This window comes from Saimiri boliviensis, chromosome 1, assembly GCF_048565385.1.
Source record: "Saimiri boliviensis isolate mSaiBol1 chromosome 1, mSaiBol1.pri, whole genome shotgun sequence".
Lineage (NCBI taxonomy): Eukaryota > Metazoa > Chordata > Mammalia > Primates > Cebidae > Saimiri > Saimiri boliviensis.
This window is the reverse complement of record NC_133449.1, coordinates 155,133,376-155,155,762: the sequence shown is the minus strand read 5'-3', so window position 1 is coordinate 155,155,762 and position 22,387 is coordinate 155,133,376. Positions and strand designations below refer to the sequence as shown.

The 22,387-nt window shown below is 45.2% G+C and overlaps 1 protein-coding gene across 5 annotated transcripts in view; it reads left to right on the top strand.

Moving 5' to 3' along the window:
* The window catches only part of LARP1 (La ribonucleoprotein 1, translational regulator), a 147,640-nt gene extending 125,424 nt beyond the window's left edge, over positions 1-22,216 (top strand). For 3 of the 5 annotated variants that reach the window (XM_039471467.2, XM_039471464.2, XM_039471458.2), the window contains exons 9-19: positions 1,173-1,347; positions 1,461-1,630; positions 3,580-3,972; positions 5,169-5,292; positions 5,420-5,625; positions 6,070-6,176; positions 7,687-7,838; positions 10,394-10,538; positions 13,739-13,848; positions 14,003-14,130; positions 16,443-22,216. In XM_039471467.2, the coding sequence (XP_039327401.2) occupies positions 1,173-1,347; positions 1,461-1,630; positions 3,580-3,972; positions 5,169-5,292; positions 5,420-5,625; positions 6,070-6,176; positions 7,687-7,838; positions 10,394-10,538; positions 13,739-13,848; positions 14,003-14,130; positions 16,443-16,652 (1,920 nt within the window). In that variant the 3' untranslated portion in view covers positions 16,653-22,216. The remainder of the gene's footprint in view (positions 1-1,172; positions 1,348-1,460; positions 1,631-3,579; positions 3,973-5,168; positions 5,293-5,419; positions 5,626-6,069; positions 6,177-7,686; positions 7,839-10,393; positions 10,539-13,738; positions 13,849-14,002; positions 14,131-16,442) is intronic. The other 2 variants (XM_039471463.2, XM_074378813.1) reach the window with 2 other exon arrangements.
* The last annotated feature ends 171 nt before the right edge of the window (positions 22,217-22,387 follow it).

Genomic DNA, 22,387 nt, shown 5'->3' with positions numbered 1-22,387 from the left:
AGAACCTTTCCATTTAAGAGAAAAGCATATGCCTCTATATGTATTTGTATCCTTCAATTCGTTTTTGTTTTCACAAAAAATATATTTTTGTGTGTGAAAAATAAATTTCATAATATATCTGGGAGCTAACTGCAAAGTAGCAGTATATAATAGAAAAATATTTCTGATTCCTGTTTACAGTTGCGTAGTTCACCACTGTGTGGAATGCCCCATAGTTTTTTCAACTGCTGCTTCTATAGATGGATGTTTTGGTTGTTTTTTTGAGACTGGGTCTTACTCTTTTGCCCAGGCTAGAGTTAATACAATGGCGTGGTCAGAGCTCACTGCAGCCTCAACCACCCAGGCTCCAAAGTAGCTTGGACTACAGGTGTGAGCCACCATGCCCAGCTGATTTTTTAAGAATATTATTTGTAGCCGGGCGCGGTGGCTCAAGCCTGTAATCCCAGCACTTTGGGAGGCCGAGGCGGGTGGATCACGAGGTCGAGAGATCGAGACCATCCTGGTCAACATGGTGAAACCCCGTCTCTACTAAAAATACAAAAAATTAGCTGGGCATGGTGGCGTGTGCCTGTAATCCCAGCTACTCGGGAGGCTGAGGCAGGAGAATTGCCTGAACCCAGGAGGCGGAGGTTGCGGTGAGCCGAGATCGCGCCATTGCACTCCAGCCTGGGTAACAAGAGCGAAACTCCGTCTCAAAAAAAAAAAAAAAAAAAAAGAATATTATTTGTAGTGATGGAGTCTCGCTATTTTGCCCAGGCTGGTCTTGAACCCCTGGACTCAAGCAGTCTACCCTCCTTGACCTCCCAAAGTGTTGGGATTACAGGTGTGAGCCACTGTACCCAGCCTGCTTTTTTGACCGCTGTTTTGTGAATTTTTCCATCTCAGCACATGTAAAATTGTTTTTTAATGTCTGAGTAGTGTTCCATCAAATAGATATGCTGTGAATATTTAAATTGCCTTTGTGATGGCAAGTTAGATATTTTCTAGTTTGGTTTTACTATAGTATTACTGTGATTGGCTTTTTTTTTTTTTTTTTTTTTAATACAAATGGAGTCTCGCTCTGTTGCCCAAGCTAGAGCATTGGACTCAGGGGAACCCAGTTGACCACCTTTCCAAGATCTTTCTGTCCTAGATTTTCTTCTTCATCCCCTCTTCTTCCTCCTCCCTTGCAGGCCCTAAAAGACAGCAAGGTTGTGGAGATTGTTGATGAGAAAGTTCGTAGGAGGGAGGAACCAGAAAAGTGGCCTCTTCCTGGTCCCCCAATAGTGGATTATTCACAGACTGATTTCTCCCAGCTTCTCAACTGCCCTGAGTTTGTACCCCGTCAGCACTACCAAAAGGAGACAGGTAGGTACCTGCTGGCGTGTGGATGGCCCTCGTCCTCCAGGCAACAGTCCTCCTCAGGGCTGACATCAGGAGGAAGACTGGAGGGATGAGGACTTCATGTTTCCACCCTTTAGAGTCGGCACCTGGCTCTCCTCGTGCAGTCACCCCAGTGCCAACCAAAACAGAGGAGGTCAGCAACCTAAAGACACTACCCAAGGGCCTGTCTGCTAGCCTGCCTGACCTGGATTCTGAGAACTGGATTGAAGTGAAGAAGAGGCCTCGGCCGTCCCCAGCACGACCCAAGGTGGGTGAGGCCTGTCTGTTGCCTTGGTCCTAGCACTCTGACCTGGGGTGCTTGAAGGGGATATCACATGGGCACAGCACTCTAGCTCTGAGGGGCCAGCAGGAAATCTGGGTAGTTCAGGGTCATGGTGTGAGTTGAAGTTACCAGTAGTGGCCACAGAAAGGTTGATTTGGCCTGTTTCCATTTCCTGGGGACCACCCGTTAGGGCGTCCTACTGTGTAAGTTCCTTGGTGACATTTTTCATAAGAAGAGATGATGCAGCATCTGGCAGCAATGTTTCAGTTTTCTTGATTCTTGTCTCTTTTTGCTCCATCTAAATTTCTGGGGCTGCATTTTCAGTGTCTTTTCCCTGAGTATGTTTCCACTGTCACATAAATAAGCCCCTTAGGCCCTCAGAAGAAGGAAGGGATAGGAAGCAGATGCATGGGTGAGATATGGAGTTAGTCTACACTAGGACACACAGGTCTGCTGCACTAACGGTGAGGTGACCTTGGGAAGCCTGTTTAATACCTCAAGGCTTCAGTTTCCCCATCTTACGATGAAAGGAAGGAGAGGTTAGAATATTCTAGAAATAGTTTATGTGTGTATATATATATAAGCTCACTGTTAGAGAGGTATTACAATCTCTAACTAAAATTGCTACTTCCTTTTTAAATGCTGATTTTTCTCCACATACTTGCTCACCCTTATCCCCTCTTTGGAGACTGGCCTGGGACTTGTGAGGAGGCTTCAGAGTTGAATTTGGACTTTCGGGTCTGTGGAATTCTACACTCTCTTACCGTTACTGCAGTGACTACCTCTCATCTCCTTTCTCTTGCCTGCCTGTTCATACCCAGAATTCTCCACAGTTCTGGCTTCAGCCCTTAAAAAGTGTTGGAAATCCAGTCAGAGACATGAGGGAAAAGGTAGTAAGTGGATGAGGGTCTTACAAAGTGCGGGCCTACAAAGTTTTGTTTGAAACAGGAGCCAGACTTAGCTCCCATTCCAGAATTAGAGCCCCTGCTTCCACCTGGCACAGCAGGGAATCTACTTTTGAATAAATATTGTGAGTTTAGGCAAATGCTTCTCTCTCAGTGTCTCTCATAATCATTCTGTCAAAACTGAAATAGTTTCTCTTTGCTGAAGGCATTCTGTTTTGTCTTGCCTTTGCAACAATGCTGTTCTTTCTGCCTAGGATACTCTGTCCCTATCTTCATCTGGCTTAGTTACATTCATCCCGTGGTAGTCACTTTTTCAAGGAGGCCTTCCCAAACCATTCTCAGTCCCAGTTGGCTAAGCTCCCTTCACTTTGTGCTTCCACAAACCTGCTTATAGCCGTTACCATACCACAGTGCAGTTGGCTGTTTGGTTGACTTTCTCCCACTAAACTGAGCACCCTAAGTAACAGGGACCTTTTCTTATTCATTATTCTGCTTTTATGTTTTTCATACAGAGCCTGGTACTAATGGTACTTCCTTATTTATCATATAATTGAACATCTGCTATTACCAGATCCCCATCTAGGTACTGAGTATATAATGAAAAGCAAGGCCACTATGGTCCTTGCTCCTCATGGAGCTTCCAGTTAATTGGGAGTTGTTGAGTAGATGGATAAATGGATGAATCAACCTGCTGAACGTCTTGTTTGCCCACTCCTAGGCTGGGTGCTGTGTGTAGGATATAAAGGTAAATGAGAGCACAGTTTCTGCCTATAGAGAACTCATCATCTAGTTGTTTGTGAGTGACTGATGTGAGCTGTGAGTGGAGGAACCTGGACTCCTATGAGACATCCTTTCTCGTAGTCATAAAGCTGACTCCCAGGACAACACTTGTGACCTGTTGGTGTTACCAGGGTCATAGTTGTACAGTCTTATGCTGAGGGGCTGGAGCCTCCCTTTCGTGGAATAGCTACAGAATCTGGGCCAAGGACCCCCAGTGATTCCTTTTCCCATTCGTCTGTCCTGATTTAGAAGTCAGAGGAGCCCAGATTTACCCACCTGACCTCTCTGCCTCAGCAGCTGCCCTCCCAGCAGCTGATGTCCAAGGATCAGGATGAGCAAGAGGAACTGGATTTCCTGTTTGATGAGGAGATGGAGCAGATGGATGGGCGGAAGAACACCTTTACCGCCTGGTCTGATGAGGAATCTGACTATGAGATTGATGACAGGGATGTCAACAAGATCCTCATTGTAACCCAGACACCACATTACATGCGCCGGCACCCAGGGGGGGACCGCACAGGCAACCACACCTCCCGTGCCAAGATGAGCGCTGAGCTGGCCAAGGTCATTAATGATGGCCTCTTCTACTATGAACAGGACCTGTGGGCTGAGAAGTTCGAACCTGAGTATTCCCAGATCAAGGTGAGGTTTGGACGTAGCAGTGGTTGTGGAACCTGGGGTGTCTGAAGTATACAGAGAAGAGGAACATTGATTGGCTTTGCAACTTTAGGCAGGTCCTTAAAATTTGCAACTTTAGGCAGGTCCTTAGAATCTCAGTTTTTCTACGTGGGAAGGGGATGGTGATTGACATCTAGCTTGGACACTAGGAGTGAGGAGTGATGTATAAACACTGCAAACTCTTCAGGTGAGGTGAGGGTGATTATTGTTCTGCCTTTGCATCCATAGGTAATATCATAACAGTTGGCTAGACACTTCTGTGGGGAATAGAATAAGGTAGATTGTTATTTCTAGTTTTTTTTTTTTGAGACAGAGTCTCAACTCCAGGCTAGAGTGCAGTGGCGGAACTTGGCTCACTGCAACCTCCGCCTCCCGAGTTCCAGCAGTTCTCCTGCCTGAGCCACCCAAGTAGCTGGGACTACAGACGTGCACCACCATGCCCAGCTAATTTTTGGTATTTTAGTAGAGTACAGGGTTTCACCATGTTGGCCAGGATGGTCTCGATCTCTTGACCTTGTGATCTGCCTGCCTCAGCCTCCCAAAGTGCTGGGATTGCAGGCGTGAGCCACCGCACCTGGCCTATTTCTAGTCTTAAATATTTAGGCCTCTACAAATTTAGAAGCCTTTTAAGAAGCTTGCTTTATATGGAAAATGGAGAAAAGATAGGTCTTTTAAAAAATTGCTGCTGCCTGAAAACAGTCAAAACATCTCTGTTGTAGGATTTTACAGAGTTGGGTATGTTTGGTGGTAGGTTGTCCTTGGATGAGCCTGTGTAAACAAGTAATAGTGCATTTACTGGAAATAAGGAGGAAGGAGAGTTGTCCAGCCACTGTGTGATAAGGCAGTCACGGAAAGAGAGATGGGTAAACACTGGAGCTTTCAGGGGAGTCTGTAGTGAGTTCCTGAGGAGCTGCTGTTAGCTTGATCTCAGTCTTAACTACAGGGAGGGTGAGGCAATTACTGTCTTATTCTGGGCTAGCACACTTGTGCCAAGGTAACTGGGGTGAGGAATGGTGACTGGGCAGCTGAGAGCCTAGGGACCAGAATTCCACGTATGTGGGAGCTGCCCTCTCCAACTTCCTGCCAGTCTTGATTCCTTAAACAGGCTAGAGCAGCCTGCTTACTTACATCTTTCCCCACCCAAATCATATTCTCTGCAGCAAGAGGTTGAGAACTTCAAAAAAGTCAATATGATCAGCCGGGAGCAGTTTGATACACTGACCCCTGAGCCCCCTGTGGATCCCAACCAGGAAGTTCCTCCTGGGCCACCTCGGTTCCAGCAAGGTGAGAGGCAGACCTCTGAGATCTTGACGTGGGTGAGAGGGTCTGGAGCCCTTGGACTGGGGGCTATTCAAGGGTGGATGCCACAGGCCTTCCCCTGCTTCCTGACTCCTCTCCTCTGTCTCTGCAGTTCCCACTGATGCCCTGGCCAACAAGTTGTTTGGTGCTCCTGAACCCTCCACCATCGCCCGCTCTCTACCAACCACTGTCCCAGAGTCACCAAACTACCGCAACACCAGGACCCCCCGCACTCCCCGGACACCACAGCTCAAAGATTCAAGCCAGACGTCACGGTTTTACCCAGTGGTGAAAGAAGGACGGACACTGGATGCCAAGGTGGGGTGTTCCTGCCGGGCTACTCAGAGTCTTGGGCCAACTTCACTGCATTCCAGTGCTTTGCTTCTCTCCCTTGCCTTGTTTGTCTAAGACAAGGAAGTGCCAAATCCTTCACCTGCTTTGTGTTCTGAGGCTGGTGGGCTCTGCAAAATATATTGGGTGTGGGAGTGGTGGCCCCATGTAGGAAGGCCTAAGGAGGATTGACCCAGGTACGAGTTTTTGGGCAAATCACTTCATTACCAAACCTTGATTTCTTCACCTTTAAAATAGGCATACCAGTTCCTTAGTTTACCATTGTGAACATTGTAAGAGAACAGATATGAGAATGCTGTTGTAAAACATGAGCGATCACACCCATGAGAGTATCTTAGTCCTACAAGTGCTTGATGCTTCTCAGAGTCGTAGGAGTACAAATAGTAACAAACCCTGGGCTAACCTTTGCAGATGCCTCGAAAAAGAAAGACAAGACACAGTTCAAACCCACCCTTGGAGAGCCATGTGGGCTGGGTGATGGATTCCCGTGAGCACAGGCCCCGTACTGCTTCCATCAGGTACCTGGGATAGTAGGGGAAGAGTGATCAGGCTGCCTGTGGGTTGGGTAGGCAAGCCATGAAGTTGACTGGACCAAGAAGATTGGTCTGAAAGTTAAAGGGACCCTCATCTAAGAGGATTTCTAAAAACCAGTGTGAAAAGGTCAGCCCAGGACCTGGGAACGGGGAGGCTTTTTTCCTAAAGAAGTGGTGTGGTAGTCACATGAGATCAGATTTTCATACATGCGGAGAGAAAATCTCTCTGAATTGGTTTCCAAGCCTGGATATCTACTTCCTACCTGAGGAAAGATAGCCAGGTAGTTGAATATACAGGTTTCTGGGAGTCTCTGAGCCTACTGTGTCTTGGGAGACTACCTGAAAATTTCTTTACATTAAAAAAATACATATTTATTGGCTCCATCTGTAACTACTGACTCTGCTTCTTGGAGTAGGGCTCGCACTCTTTTTTTATTTATTTCAGTAAGATGGCCCCAGTGTGTGTTCCCTGTTCCCCAAAGCAATGCTTGAGAGCCACCGACTTATTCCCTCTGCTTCCTGCAGAGATGGCACAGACTTCGAATAGGTGTGCTTTTGAAAAAAATACACAGTTGGTCTTTAAACAACAAAGGGGCTGGAGTGCCCACCCCACATGCAGTCAAAAATCCACGTATAGCTTTTGACTCACCAAAAGCCTATTGTTAAGCAGAAGCTTTACCAATAACATACAGTCAGCACATATTTTGCATATTGTATGTATGACATACTATCTTCTTACGATAAAGTAAGCTAAAGAAAAAACGTTCCTAAGATCACGAAGAAGGGAACAACAGACACTAGGGTCTACTTGAGGGAGAGGGGAAGGAGGAGAGTGAGGTATAATGTACCTACCTACCAGCCCTGCATAAATACCTCTGAATGTAAAATAAAAGTTAAAATTGTAAGAGAAAATATTTACTGTTAAATAAGTGGAAGTGGAATCATCATCAAGATGTTCACCCTTGTTGTCTTCACATTGAGCAGGCTGAGAAGGAGGGATTGATGTTGCTGTCTCAAGAGTGGCAAAGGTGGAATTAATCTGCATATAAGTGGACCCATGCCTGTGGGTTGGGTGGGCAAGCCATGCGTGGATCCATGCATTTCAAATCCATGTTGTTCAAGGGTTCACTGTAGTTGCATTGACCCATAATGGCTCATTAAGGAAGGTTAAATGCTTAAAGTTAATAAATGATTAAAACTCGAGTTTTATCGTTGGACAAGTTTCTGCCGTTAAATAGTCTTAGGACCCTGGATGAGTTTCCCAATCTCTGTAAGCCTCAGTACCTCTTTGTAAAGCCCTCTTGAGAGTTGATGCAGAGTTAATCAGACCCATGGATATAAGTTAAAGGCCCAGTACAGTAACTGAGCCTCCTTGTTTGATGCCCTGTGAGAGGGTGGATCTTGGCTGACAGAAAGAATCAGAGGGACTCCTCCTAACCTTATGGTGGGGCTGCTGTGGGGAACCTGGTGACAGTATCTTTTGTGGTTTCTGTAGCTCCAGCCCCTCAGAAGGGACACCTACAGTTGGCAGCTATGGCTGTACCCCTCAGTCATTGCCCAAGTTCCAGCATCCTTCCCATGAACTGCTCAAGGAAAATGGCTTCACACAACACGTCTACCATAAGTATCGTAGGCGCTGCCTTAATGGTAAGAAGTGCGGGGGCAGGGGACGAGCCTCTGGGGCCCTTATTTAGACCCAGAGTGTAAGAGTTGGGGGTGGGAAGGATAGTTGACTCTGTTACCTGACTTCAGAGCAAGATAAGACATGACATTATAGCGAGAAGGATTGAAGTTAGAGTCGGGTCAGGTAGTTTTAAAATGTAGAAAGCTAGGGGAATCTGGCACTCAACAGCATTCCTGGTCCTTGATCTTCCTCTATTGATATTAAAGTTGTCAATTAAGTATTTCTGTATCTGTGGCACGATTACCGACCCAGCTATTTTTAGGTCTCGTCCACTGTCAATCACAAAAGGGTATGTAAGAGGTGACATATACTCTCCAGAACAAAGATTGCCAAACAGTGGCTTGTGAGTCAAATCCAGCCAGTAGTCTGTTTTTGTATGGCTTTGGAGCTAAGGACAGTTTTCACATTTTTAAGAAGTTGTAAGAAAAAAAGATTAGTGACAGAGACTATATGAAATATTTGTTCTCTGGGCCTTTACAGAAGTAGTTTGCTGATCCCCCCCTGTAGAAGATAGTATAAGGAAAGAGCCTGTCTAGATGCTCGCGTCTGTCTTCCCCTCTTTTAGTAATCTGATAGGTTGGCTGTAAAGATGCACAAAACCAATCTAACTAGTCACCTATAGTTATTAACTTGTCTATCCCCTTTCATTCAACAAAACATGGCTGCTAAATTCTTGGTTCATCCACTTCACTTCTCTCGTTCTTACTCTGTCTGTGTGTAGTAACAGCTTTTATTGGGATATAATTTATGTATGATGCAATATGCCTATTTAAAGTATACGATGTAATAGCTCTAAGTATATTCTTATAGTTGTTTGCCCATCACCAGAATCAATTTTAGAACATTTTCATTACCGTAAAAAGAACGGCTAGGCCTCTTACCAGTCATACTCATTATACATGCAAACTACTCCCTACCCCTCAAATCCTCCCAGCCCTATGAAACTACTAACCTACTTTCTGCCTCTAAGGATTTGCCTATTCTGGAAGTTTCACATAAATGAAAATTATATTGTACGTAGTCCTTTGTTACTGGCCTCTTTCCCTTAGTATATTTTGTATACTAACAAATCAAAGTTTATGTTGTAGCATGCATCAGTACTTTATTCTTTTTATTGCCAAATCATATTCCATTGTGTGGATGTATCACATTTTGTGTATCCATTCATCAGTTGATTGCTGTTTGTGTTGTTTCTACTTTTTATCTATTATGAATAATGCTACTGAGCATATTCACATATAGGTTTCCTCCTATAGATGTAGCTTTTCCTTTATTTTGGGTGGAAGAGTAGCATTGTTGGGACATGTGGTGACCGTGTTTAACCCTCTGACAAAATTCAAGACTGTTTTCCAAAGTGGAGGTACCATTTTATATTTCTAAAAGCGATATTCGAGGCTTCTGATTTTTCACATCCTTCCAACACTTGTTATTGTTTGTCTATTTTTTTTCACGTTTATTTTTGAGACGTAGTTTTGTATTGTCACCCAGGTTGGAATGCAGTGGCACAATTAGAGCCCACTGCAGTCTTGAACTCCTGGGCTCAAGCAATCCTCCTGCCTCAGCCTCCTGAGTAGCTGGGACTACAGGCATGCTCCACCATTACCTATCTAATTATTAAAAGTGTTTTTGTAGAGACGGGGGTCTCACTGTGTTGACCACGCTGGTCTCAAAACTCCTGGCCTTAAGCAGTCCTCTCTCCTCAGCCTCAAAAAATGCTGGAATTACAGATGTGAGCAACCTTGCCCAGCCAAGATCCCTTTTTAACTAGATTATCTATCCTAATTATTAAGTTGTAGGAATTCCTTTATCAGATTCACATTTTAATGATATTTATTTTCTCTGTATTTTGTTGCTTGTGCTTTTGGTGTTGTGTATTTTATATTACCATTTTGTACTTGTGAATATTGTAGGACTTTTTTTTTTTGGAGACAGTATCTCGCTCCGTTGCCAGGCAAGCTGGAGTGCTATGGCGCAGTCTTGGCTCACTGCAACTTCCGCCTCCCGGGTTCAAGTGATTGTCCTGCCTCAGCCTGCCGAGTAGCTGGGACTACAGGTGCCTGTCACCATGCCCAGCTAATTTTGTATTTTTAGTAGAGATGGGATTTCACCATGTTGGCCAGGCTGGTCTTGATTTCTTAACCTTGTGATCCACCCAGCAGGACTCTTGAGATAAATATTGGTAATGAGCAGAATATAGTTTGTTCATGCCTTGTCTTTTCTCAACGGCACTTGAAAGCAGTGCCAGTGAGGTGAAGAACTAGATTGCCAGCCTGGTTCAGAAGCTGCTGCCACCTGCTCCTGGTAAAGTACAGGCCCAGCTCCCAGCATCAGGGCTTGGTGCAGAATGGTTAGTGCTCAATAAATATCTGCTGAATGACTGACGTGGCAGATGATGTGCAAGGGGATTTGAAGGTACAGGAGAAAGGACCAAGTCTTAAGTTCCAGGATCCTTTGTCCCTGAAGCAATAGCATCCTGAATCAACCTGAGACATGTCTTTCCTCCTTTCTTTCCCATCAGAGCGGAAACGCTTGGGCATTGGCCAGTCTCAGGAGATGAACACACTCTTCCGCTTCTGGTCCTTCTTCCTCCGAGATCACTTCAACAAAAAGATGTATGAGGAGTTCAAGCAGCTGGCTCTGGAGGATGCCAAAGAAGGCTACAGGTGAGCAGGTTTGGGGTGGGGGACTTTGGCTGCTGCTTAGGTGTGGTGTGGAATCCCTAGCTGGGTTACTTCCAGAACTGTAGTTGGAAATTTCTTGCATGTGTATTTTTATTCATATACTTTATGAAAAATTTGTTTTTAAATGAGCAATATATTCACATGGTTCAAATTTCAAACAGTTTGTTTAAAAGGTTATATAGCCTGGCATGGTGGCTTATACCTGTAATCTCAGCACTTTGGGAGGCGGAGATGGGCAGATCACAAAGTCAGGGAGATTGAGACCATCCTGGCTAACACTGTAAAACCCTGCCTCTACTAAAAATACAAAAAAATTAGCCAGGCGTGGTGGCATACACCTGTGGTCCCAGCTACTCGGGAGGCTGAGGCAGGAGAATTGCTTGAACCCAGGAGGCGGAGGTTGCGACAAGCCAAGATCAAACCACTGCACTCCAGCCTGGGCGACTTTGAGTTTAAAAAAAAAGAAAAAAAGATTATATAATGAAGAGTTATCTCATCCTTGTCCCTGACCCATCATGCAGCCAGTATTAGAATCTTGTGGGTCCTTTATAAAGGACTCTATGTAAGCAAGTAGGTATCTGTGTAGACTCCCATGCCACTACCACTCCTTTTGATTACACTAAAGCTAGCTTCTGTTAAAATATTTTTTGCGCCTTGCATTTGTTTTCTTTTTGCTTCATACTATATTTTGGAGATCATTCTATATCTATACATAATTAACGTTCTTTTTTGTATAGACTATATCATGGTTTTATATGGATGTATTATGATTTATTTAGCTAATCTCCTATTGGTAGATACTTAGCTTGTTTCCAGTATTTTGCTATTTAAAAAAACCTTAAGAATCATTCTATCCTTGCTGGGCAATGGTGGCTCATGTTTATAATCCCAGGACTTGGTGAGGCCAAGGCAGGAAAATACTTGGGTTCTGGAATTTGAGACCAGCCTGGGCTCATGTGATCCTTTTGCAATAGCAAGACCCTGTTTGTATTTAAAAAATAAAAAAACAAACACTTCCACACTCCTGCCACGATTTTCAGGGTAAAATGTGTTCTCTGTAAATTATATGAAAAAAGACAACTTTGGAAAAGCTGATGAAAACATGCATCATTCTAGAGACAGCAAGTGCTATTGTGCCATCAAGCTTCCTACTTTCTTCATGGCATATTTAATGTATTTAGCGCATCCCATGAAGTTTGTGCTCTTCTAGATTTGGTATGCTTGTATAGTTGTAAAATTTACATATTTGTTTACAAAAATGGGCTCATGGGATCATTGTGTGTCCAACATGTTTAAACATGTCTTCCATTTGATAATATATTGTAAGCATTCTTCAGTATCCATAAATACACATTTATACTATTTCTTTTTTTTCTTTTTTTTTTTTAATTTGAGACAGAGTCTTGCTCTGTCACCAGGCTGGAGTGCAGTGGCCTGATCTCAGCTCACTGCAACCTCCAACTCCCTGATTGAAGCAATTCTCCTGCCTCAGCCTCCTCAGTAGCTGGAATTACAGGCACTCGCCACTATGCCCAGCTAATTTTTTTTTTTTTTTTTTTTTTTTTTTTTTTTTTGAGACGGAGTTTCGCTCTTGTTACCCAGGCTGGAGTGCAATGGCGCGATCTCGGCTCACCGCAACCTCCGCCTCCTGGGTTCAGGCAATTCTCCTGCCTCAGCCTCCTGAGTAGCTGGGATTACAGGCATGCGCCACCATGCCCAGCTAATTTTTTGTATTTTTAGTAGAGACGGGGTTTCAGCATGTTGACCAGGTTGGTCTCGATCTCTTGACCTCGTGATCCACCCGCCTCGGCCTCCCAAAGTGCTGGGATTACAGGCTTGAGCCACCGCGCCCGGCCCCAATTTTTGTATTTTTAATAGAGATGGGGTTTCACCATGTTGGCCAGGATGGTCTCAATCTCAACCTTGTGATCCACCCACCTTGGTCTCCCAAAGTTCTGGAATTAGAGACCGCACCCGGCCACTATTAATTTCTAATAGCTTACATTACTCTATTGTGTATATTCGCCATGAATATTCTTAATTGCATCTCTATTCATAGACTTTTGTATTTTGCTTAATAATGCTGCTATAAACAGTTTTGTATATCTGTTAAGATCTAAATCTGGACTGGGTGCAATGCCTCACACCTGTAATCCCAGCACTTGGGAGGCCGAGGCGGGTAAATCACTTGAGGTCAGGAGTTTGAGACCAACCTGGCCAACATGGTGAAGCCCTGTCTCTACTAAAATGACAAAAATTATATGAGTGTGGTGTTATGTGCCTATAATACCAGCTACATGGGAGACTGAGCCAGGAGAATGCCTTGAACCCAGGAGGTGGAAGTTGCAGTGATCCGAGATTATGCCACTGCATTCCAACCTGGGTGACTTAGTGAGACTCTGTCTCAAAAAAAAAGAAAAAGAAAAAAAAAATCTAAATTTGCAGTTTTGCCCATTTCTTTGGCTTTTTTTTTTTTCTTTTTTTGAGAGGGAGTGTCACTCTGTCACCCAGCCCGGAATGTAGTGTCACAATCTTGGCTCTCAGCAACCTCTGTCTCCCGGGTTCAAGCAATTATTCTGCCTCAGCCTCCTGAGTAGCTGAGATTACAGGCACCCACCACCACTAACTTTTGTATTGTAGTAAAGATGGGGTTTCACCATACTGACCAGGCTGGTTTCGAACTCCAGACTTCAAGTGATCCACGTACCTTGGCCTCCCAACGTGCTGGGATTACAGGCATGAACTACCGCACCTGGCTGCATGTGTTCCTTTAAGTGAAATTTGTGACTCAGATAAATGAACAAACCTACTAATTCGTATGGTCAGATGGCTTTGCAGAGTTCTTATACCAGGGATTGGCCAACTTTTTCTGGAAATAGGCTTTGTTGGCCCTAAGGTCTTATTTGTAACTACTCAACTCCACTCACTCTGTTCTTGTAGCAGAAAGCAACCACAGACTCTTCGTAAATGAATAGGAGTAAATAAATGTCTGTGGCCAGGAAAGCTCTGAACATTTCATGCTGGACCCACTTAGACTAGCATTCTTAAAGTGTATATACTGCTTTTTCAGTACAGAAATAGACGTTGTTTAAACTGTTTCATAGTTCCTGCGTTATGCAGGCACATTTTTCCGTTTTACAGATGAAGAAACTGCCCTGATTTCACTGACTTGTGTTCTGCAGATATGGTTTGGAGTGCCTTTTTCGATACTACAGTTATGGCCTGGAAAAGAAGTTCCGGCTGGACATATTCAAAGATTTTCAGGAGGAAACGGTGAAGGACTATGAAGCTGGTAAGAGCCAGAGTTGGATCTCAGTGGGGCGTGGTCGTCTAGGGGTCCTCTTTCCCAGTTTGACTTGGGTCTTTCTGTGTATTACACGCCACCTCTCTCTCCTTTGAGTTAATCCTCACTAGCTCAGTTTTTCTGTACCTCTTTTTCCCTACAGGCCAACTGTATGGGCTGGAAAAGTTCTGGGCCTTCTTGAAATATTCCAAAGCCAAAAACTTGGACATTGACCCCAAACTGCAAGAATACCTCGGCAAATTCCGACGTCTTGAAGACTTCCGAGTAGATGTAAGTCAAGGTCTTTGTCTAACCCATTTGTCCTAGAAAGGAAACTGGACCAGGAGTCAGGATGCTTGGATTCTGGTCCAGTTGTGCCTCTAGCCCAGGAACCCTTCTCCCTGCTCCCCACAAATTGGGCTTTAGTTTTTTTCATCTATAAAGTGGAGGGTGAGTGGCCAATGAAGGCTAATTGGAGATAGTTGTATGGTTGCTTCTGCTTCCCCCTTCTGTGGTACCATCCATCATAGTGCTCTTTCTCTCCTATTTCACCACCCTCCTTGCTACTGTGCCCAAGTTAGCCAATACTAGTTGGTCATGATGGGTGATATCCAAGATACACACATTTGTTCTTTCTGGAAAAGGCCAATTCCAACCCCAGTTTATAAATTAATGCCCAGGTCCCTATGTTCTTAGAGCAATGCCTCAATGATGACATCCAGTGGCAGGGCTGTGTTATTACTGCTGGATATATCAAGGGAAGTTGGAGTAATTTAATTGATTCAGCAGATAACTGATTGGATGTCTCTTTGCTGGGTGCTTTAGAGATAAGGGAAAGAGACTCAATTATTCCTTCTGAGAGTTTACATTGTAGTAGAGATGTCTGTTAGTCATCTTAGTCTTTGCAAACCTTTTAGCAAAAAGGCAAATACAAGTAAATGACAATAATAGCCCTTACATTTTGTATTAGTCTGTGCTCACTCTGCTAATAAAGACATACCCGAGACTGGGTAATTTATAAAGGAAAGCAGTTTAGTTGACTCACAGTTCTGCATGGCTGGGTAGGCCTCAGGAATCTTAAATTCTTGGCAGAAGCAGAAGCAAACATGTCCTCCTTTACATGGTGGCAGCAAGGTGAAGTGCAGAGCGAAGGGGAGTAAAAGCCCCTTATAAAACCATCAAATCTCATGAGAACTCGCTCACTGTCACAAGAGCTAGATAGGGGAAACTGCCCCCGTGATTCAGTTATCTCTACCTGGTTCCTCCTGTGACATGTGGGATTATGGGAACTGCAATTCAAGATTGACATTGAGGGGAGGTTGGGGGGGGGCAAAAAAATTTGGGTGGGGACACAGCCAAACCATATCGTATTTATTATTTTAAAACTGCCATTTATTGTTTATTATGTGCCAGGCACTTTACATCGACCTTATTTAACCCTTATGTAGATGTGCAGACAGATTTTATTACACAGACAGGTGAGGTTTGTGGCCATCCAATGACATAATGGCAGAGCCACTCAGGTCTTTCACTATAAAGACAAATCTGTTTTCTTTCATTTTGAAGCATTTCCACCCTTGGGGAGGAGAAGGGAAAGAAGGGGGATACAAGTTACAGAGGATGCTTGTGATGAGTAGACGTATTAGGGTGGACCAAGGACTCAGTTTTGGTTCCCAAAATGGGAAGGAAATGTCTGTCCTTGGGGTTATAGGACCTTTGTTAGGGTAAGGCCAGGCTGGAGCATGGTGTGAATTTTAGTTCAGGATCCTCTTTGGGCCTTGAAGAGAATGAGATGCTCTCCAGAAGGATTTGGGCCTTCTAAGCTGAGACATTGCAGCATACCGCATGCCACATTCCACATTTCTGAGCAAAAGATCCCTTCTTGGAAGGGAAGCAGAAATGTGGTTGGATAAAAGCCTGGACTTTTGGGGCCAATAGACCTAAATTTTATCTTTACCAATTACCAGCTATGAGACCCAGGGGAAGTTTCTTTTTGTGTGCTTTAGTTTCCTCATCTATAAAATCGGATGTCCATGGGTCCACATCAAAGGGTGATGCTGACCCCATGAGAGAATGTGCATACAACAGCACAAGGCTCGGCATGGAGAAATGCTTAATAACTGATAATTTATTTTTTTTATTTTTTATTTTTTTTAATTTATTTTAATTTATTTTATTTTTTGAGACGGAGTTTCGCTCTTGTTGCCCAGGCTGGAGTGCAATGGCGCCATCTTGGCTCACCGCAACCTCCGCCTCCTGGGTTCAGGCAATTCTCCTGCCTCAGCCTCCTGAGTAGCTGGGATTACAGGCACGCGCCACCATGCCCAGCTAATTTTTTGCACCTTTAGTTAGAGACAGGGTTTCACCATGTTGACCAGGATGGTCTCGATCTCTTGACCTCGTGATCCACCCGCCTCGGCCTCCCAAAGTGCTGGGATTACAGGCTTGAGCCACCGCGCCCGGCCAGATAATTTATTTTTAAGGTTAAACTGATTCATTATCTGTATTTGGAGATAGAAAATAGGAAGTGTCTAGACAGACCTGGCAAGGAAAAGAGTGTAGATAGTGCCTCCAATCACCTGTGACTCCTTCCTCTGTTTCAGCCCCCCATGGGTGAGGAGGGCAACCACAAGCGACACTCAGTGGTAGCAGGAGGTGGCGGTGGTGAGGGCAGGAAGCGGTGCCCTTCTCAGTCTTCCAGCAGGCCTGCTGCCATGATCAGCCAACCCCCTACGCCACCCACCGGCCAGCCCGTCCGGGAAGATGCCAAATGGACAAGCCAGCACTCGAACACACAGACTTTGGGAAAGTGAAAAACTCCTTAGCCCTGGGGCTTGAGAAGAGGGGAAAGGGGTGGGGTGGGTAAGAGTCCATGGGGGTGCCCAGTCCCAGGAGAGGGGATAATGAAGGGACAGGCCTGAAGCTACTAGGACAGGCCTTCGTGCTGAGTAGCAATGTGTACACCATTTGGGCTATCAGAGGTACCCCTGGGCAGGAGCCTCTACATCCCCTTCCCCCTCCTCTCTCCATGACTCTTAACATCCTAGCTTCTTCTAAGGGTGGGGGGAAGGGGGGAGATTTTTTTATATATATATATAAATATATATATATCAAGTTTTAAATTATTGATAGTTCATCTGGATTACCAAAATCACTCTGCAGCCCTGCCCGCGGCTAGTAGGCCGAAACCCTGGTCCCCACCCCTAACCTCCTCCTGCTCCCCCTCAAGCCAACTATGCAGCCCACAAGAAGGCCCTGCGGGCCCCATTGCCCAGCACTGTCCCATAGAAGGCTCTGGTGGTACCCTTGGGCCCCAGGAGCATCGGCCCCTCGATCATCTGGGATTTGTCATCACCATGTACTCTCCCTGCTATCCCCATCATGCCCTTCTGCCATCTTCTGGGAGAAGGAAACCAAAGGATCTAAAACTGGGGTTTGGGGGAAGGTTTTAGCCTCTCCCCACTCCCCTTGCCCCACACCCTTTACTCCCCAGCCCAGAGAGACGCTGCTTATACCAGGAAAGACTATTGAAAGATGATTTATTTTATTTTTCTCTGACCTTTCCATCCTTGAGAAAATGAAAAGGAAAAAAAAAAAAAAAAAAAAAAAAGACCGACCATAAAAGACCAAAAAAAAAAAAAAAAAATTCAGAAACCCCCCACCTAATCCACAGAAAGTGATGTCTTTCCCCTTACCTTGGAATTTTTGTTTTGTTTTTGGAAATAATATTTTTTTAAAAGTTGCCTTATTGTGGAGCGGGAATCTGAAATACCCAAATGCCTGTTTTCCTCGGTGGAGTCAACCCGAAGAGCTCCCACCTTCTCTGGATGTGCCTGGGCTTGGACTGGCTAGAATTTTTCTCTGGACTGTTGCATGTACAGTGTCTCCATCCTGGAGGCAAGAGAGTTGGGGGTGGCTCAAATCAGAGCCGTACCCAAGATATCCCTGCTGTTGCATCGTTTGAAGCTGACGTCCTGTGTCTGTACACTGCTGCCACTGTTGTGTCCTTGCTCTGCTTGCTGTTGCCTCATGCCAGGCTGCGTCCTGCCGTGACACCCTTCATCCTATCCTGGGAACCCCAAGGCCAAGTTTCCTTCAAACTGTTGGAGAACAGAGTTGGCCTGCATCTGGAACACACTTGTCCTCAGCTTGAACGTCTTCCTCCACCCAGAGTGGAAAGGTGAACACCTGCAGCTGAGGCTTGGAAACGTTTGTGTTGCTCCGAAAGATCTCTGAGACCTCAAGGAGGCTCTGTCTCTTAAAAGGTGAAGAAAGATGCCATTCTCTTCCTAAGGTCTGGTGGAGTCTCCCCATCTTGCATACCCTTCTGCAAGCCATCTATCTATGCTCACTCTCCAATTGATCCGCCTGGGAACAAGGGATGAGGAGGAGTTGGGGGCTGGGGGGAATCCTGCCAGTTGGTGAAGCCCTGTGGCAGGAAGGTATATGTGGACATAGAGTATACCTGATTCTCTTCTTCAGCCACTGACTGCTTGGGTTAGGCTGTAAATGACAATGGAATGGCTGGAGCCTGATGTTGTCAGAAGGCAGGGAGAGGATGATGAAGGACTGACCCACACGGACTGGGATGTGTGTTGGGTATGGGCATAACTGCATGTTCACTCTCAGTGGGATCTGGGTAACATGGAGGAGTTCACGGTCCGGTTGCTCACTTACTGCAATGTGTTTGGCTCTCCTTTTCAGCTGGTTCCTCTATTGGGCCCAAAGGTTGGGAGTAGCAGACAGTATCCCAGGCTGACAAGGGCTTCCCCTTTACCTTGGGTACCTTGTTAAATTTTAGCTTGTGCCCTTCCCCACCTTTGCCCTTCTAATGGTTGGTATGTGGGAAGCCCATCTCAGTTCCTGTGACTTCATGTCTCAAACCAAGGATGAGCGTCTGGTCTCTGCTATGATGGTGGTATCTGAGGCCTTTCCCTGCCATCCGGTGCCTGCCTCACATTGTACCAGACACTGGATTCCTGGACTCCCTTCTCCTTTCTTTTCTTTCCTTCAGGTCATGCAGCCCTGTACTGTATCCAGCACCACAGAAACCTCAGTGTTTTTCCTCTGCTGGTTTAGGGGCACAAGGAAGCCCTAGGGTGTGGGGAAAGGCTGTTCTTACCTAGAGTTTACTCCCAGGCCAGGGGGCTGCCATCTTCACAGACACCCCTGAAAGGAAGCCCCTTTGGGGCAGGGAGGTGAGGACTCCATCTCAACATAGGCTGGTGGTTGGAGTGGGGAGCTTTCTTTTTTTCTCTCTTCTTTCCTTTTTTTTTGTGACATGTTAGGAGTTAATGTTGCAAAGAGTAGTTTACATCTTCACTTTCTGAAGACACTTGAATTTAGGACCGATGTATCTGTGACAAGCATGCCAGAAGTGGCAGGGGCCGTCAGGGCTAGCCACTTCACACCCACCATACTCCCATGGGGATCCAAGACCTGAGACACAAGGCAACAGCCTGCCCAGATCCCTCTGTTCATCCTGTCCCTTCCAAGGTTGGTCCGTGCCCACATAACCTTTGGGCATCAGACATCAGCAGGTCTGTGTGCCTCAGCCCTGTTAAGGGGCAGGTTTCTCTTCCGTCCTCTCCTGCACCTGGGAGCAAAGGCACTACCATTAGAGAAGGACCATCCGGCCCTGCCCCAGCCTGGACTCCTGGGGCTCAGATAGAGGTGCTGAGCCCCTATGTCAAAGTTGTTAAACGTTTTTGTTTTGTTCCATTGTAGCTCTTTTTTTTCCCTTTCCTGGTGATTGATTTTATAAAAGAAAGTAAGCTGCTTAGAAGGTTCCTGGAAGTGAGGAGGAGGGACAAGGAAGATGACTAGTTAGGGAGGGCGAAGGTTGTTTTTTGCCAAAAAAAAAAAAAAAAAAAAGCCTGGGTAGAGTGATCTGAATTATCTGGCACCCTCCTTAATGGAACCCCAGAGTACCTCCCGTGTGGAAGGGTCCCTGTATTTTCCCTGACACCCACCCTCTCCCCCTTCAGCCATGTTGATGGCAGAGAAGATAAGAACTTGGAGCCCATTTCTCACTGGAGAGGAAAACTTGTCATCTGGCTTTGCGGAGAAGGTTCCACCTTAATGCTCGTAGTACATTATCTTTACTATGTGCTAGGATATCATATTTAAAAGGACAAAAAAAATGTAAAATACTTGAATGAGCTTGTATTATAACATTAATATTATTGAGAGTATCTGCTTTCCAGGCTGAAGTGATTCATTCATTATTCTAGTCCTGCTTTAGTCCTTTGTAATTTGTGGTAATTATGCTTTTCTTTTTAATACAAAAAAATGTATAAAAATAAACACTTGAAAAGGCAAAATACTGGCTGGTCTTCCATCTAGGGTATTGCTATTGGGTGTGAAGGATGGGTTTCTGTAGGGTTTCCCCAGATGTAGAGGAACCCTGCACTCAGTGTGCATATGAAACTCTGCCACTGGGTTTTGGGGAGTCTGCCTAGGCAGACTTCTACAAGCCTTGAATTCATGTCCACCCTGTGAGACATGACATCCATAGCCAGTGCCACAAAAAGAGTGCAGTCCATCAGAATGCCAGGGTTTCAGCCCACTTGTCAGCTTCCAAGTTTTCCATTCCCTGGCTGTGGCCTGGCATTGTGTTAGGAGACAGCCAAAAAGAAAAAGTTTGATGCAGCTCCTTATGGAGGGTTGCCATAGGCGCTCTATGAACAGACTTTCCCACAGAGGGGTGGAGGGGGAATGATCCAGCACTGTGTGGCCTTAAGAAATCCTGATCAGTCCCTGAATCCTGAGACATGATGCTGGGGAGGGATAGAACAATGAGGCCTCCATTCCCTGTATAAATTACAAAACTAAAGTCAGGGTGTGGCCTTATTTACTTGTTCATTTGACAGCTGTCTCCCATACCTGGATTGGGAAAATGGTTTTTCTAGAGCTTTTTTTCACTGTTCTTGAGGTGGGCAGGTACTTTAGTACCAGTAGGGTCCTCCGTGGGTCAAAGGAGAATTAGGAAATAGTGTCCAGGGCTGATGTCTACTGATTGGTAGAACAGAAAGATGAATTGATTGAAGATCATTCACACATCATGGTTAGGAATGCTCACAGAAGCTTAATTGCACAGCCTGAGCTTCCAAATTTTCTCTCTGAAGTATTAGAAATCTCGTAGTAGATCCCTCCATCCCCCGCCAAAAAAAAACTATCCACTGGGATTCATGGAGACCAGTTTATTTTACATGCTTTCTTTCACGTTCTCTACTGGAAATTCAAGTCCTTTTCTCAGCCTTCCCTTGTATACCAACCTCAAGGCCATTTTGTTTGATACAGGAAAGGATAGGGCTGGGCCCTTCTGCCAAGGACTGACCACCTGCCTGCCAAAAGTAAGAGGGAATGACAGCCTTTTGTCCTTCTGGGCCCCTTACAGTACCTCAAAATCTAAAGGCCTTAAAGAGAAATAAAAGTGTATCTGTTCTTTCTCCTTATCTCCTACTCTTCTCTTTAAGCATACTGAAGATGGACTTTTTATTTGTAGGAAGAGGTGATGAGTGCAGGCCAGCAGCTGAGAACTTACAGCTTTGATGCACCTGGAGCTGTATTCAAGCTGAGGGTACAAGCCTCCTAGGGAGGGAGCCAGGTCCACCAAGGCCAGAGGCAGGCAGGCGAGGCTGTGGAAGGCCAGGGAGATGCTGCCTGGTAGGTGCTCAGCTGGCCTGTTGGGCAAGTCTCTGGGGTTTTAGAGCTGATAGGAAGGGAGTCCATTTTTATAGTCCTGCCTGGAGACTTGGACTTACCTGATACTAAGGTATTTTATAAAGCCACAGGGGATGCTTTTCTTAAGAGAACTGAAAGGAAAGGCACAAATATATGTAAGAATTTAATAAGATGATAATGGTGTTCTTTCAAATCAAAGAGTCATCTGTAAATTGTTCTTGGAAACCACAGGGTTCCTGGCCATGTCTGGCTGCTGAGGGGAGGTCAGGATGGGGACTTCAACCCAAGCAACTGTGGTTTTGCTTTTGATAAGGTTCCTGGTAAAAATCATCTTGAATAAATGTTGCTGAGAAACTGATTAAACATTTGGGGGAGAAAGGATTTTGCCCTTTGCTCAGTCATGTTTTTCCATGCTTTCTTCAGGGAGAAAGAGGGTTCTAACCTCTGGTCCTCATTCAGATAGGCTAATTAAGGGTCTTCAGTTGGGTGTCCCCAAAGGGTAGCAACTCTGACCCTTCCCCTTGTGGATAAAAGGGCTTTTCGCAGTTTCTCAGCACTCTGTGTTTTGGTTTCCACATAAGGCTAAAGGTGTTAAGGTTTGGTCTGCACCTTTTTGGTTTTAATCCAGGGAGGAGCTCCTGGATTTTTTTTTTTTTTTTTTTTTTTTTTTTTTTTTTTTTTTTTTTTTTTTTCCCATAAAAGGAAACCTTTGTTTGTGGTGGGCCAAGTTAAAATGGGGCCTTTCCCACTCACTCAGTGTTTGGTGTATGTGTGTGTGTTGGGTGATGTGGGGGACTGATGTCCAGTGTGTCATGAATTGAGACCTATAACGATTTGCCAGGGTGTCTTGGCTCTGGCCTGA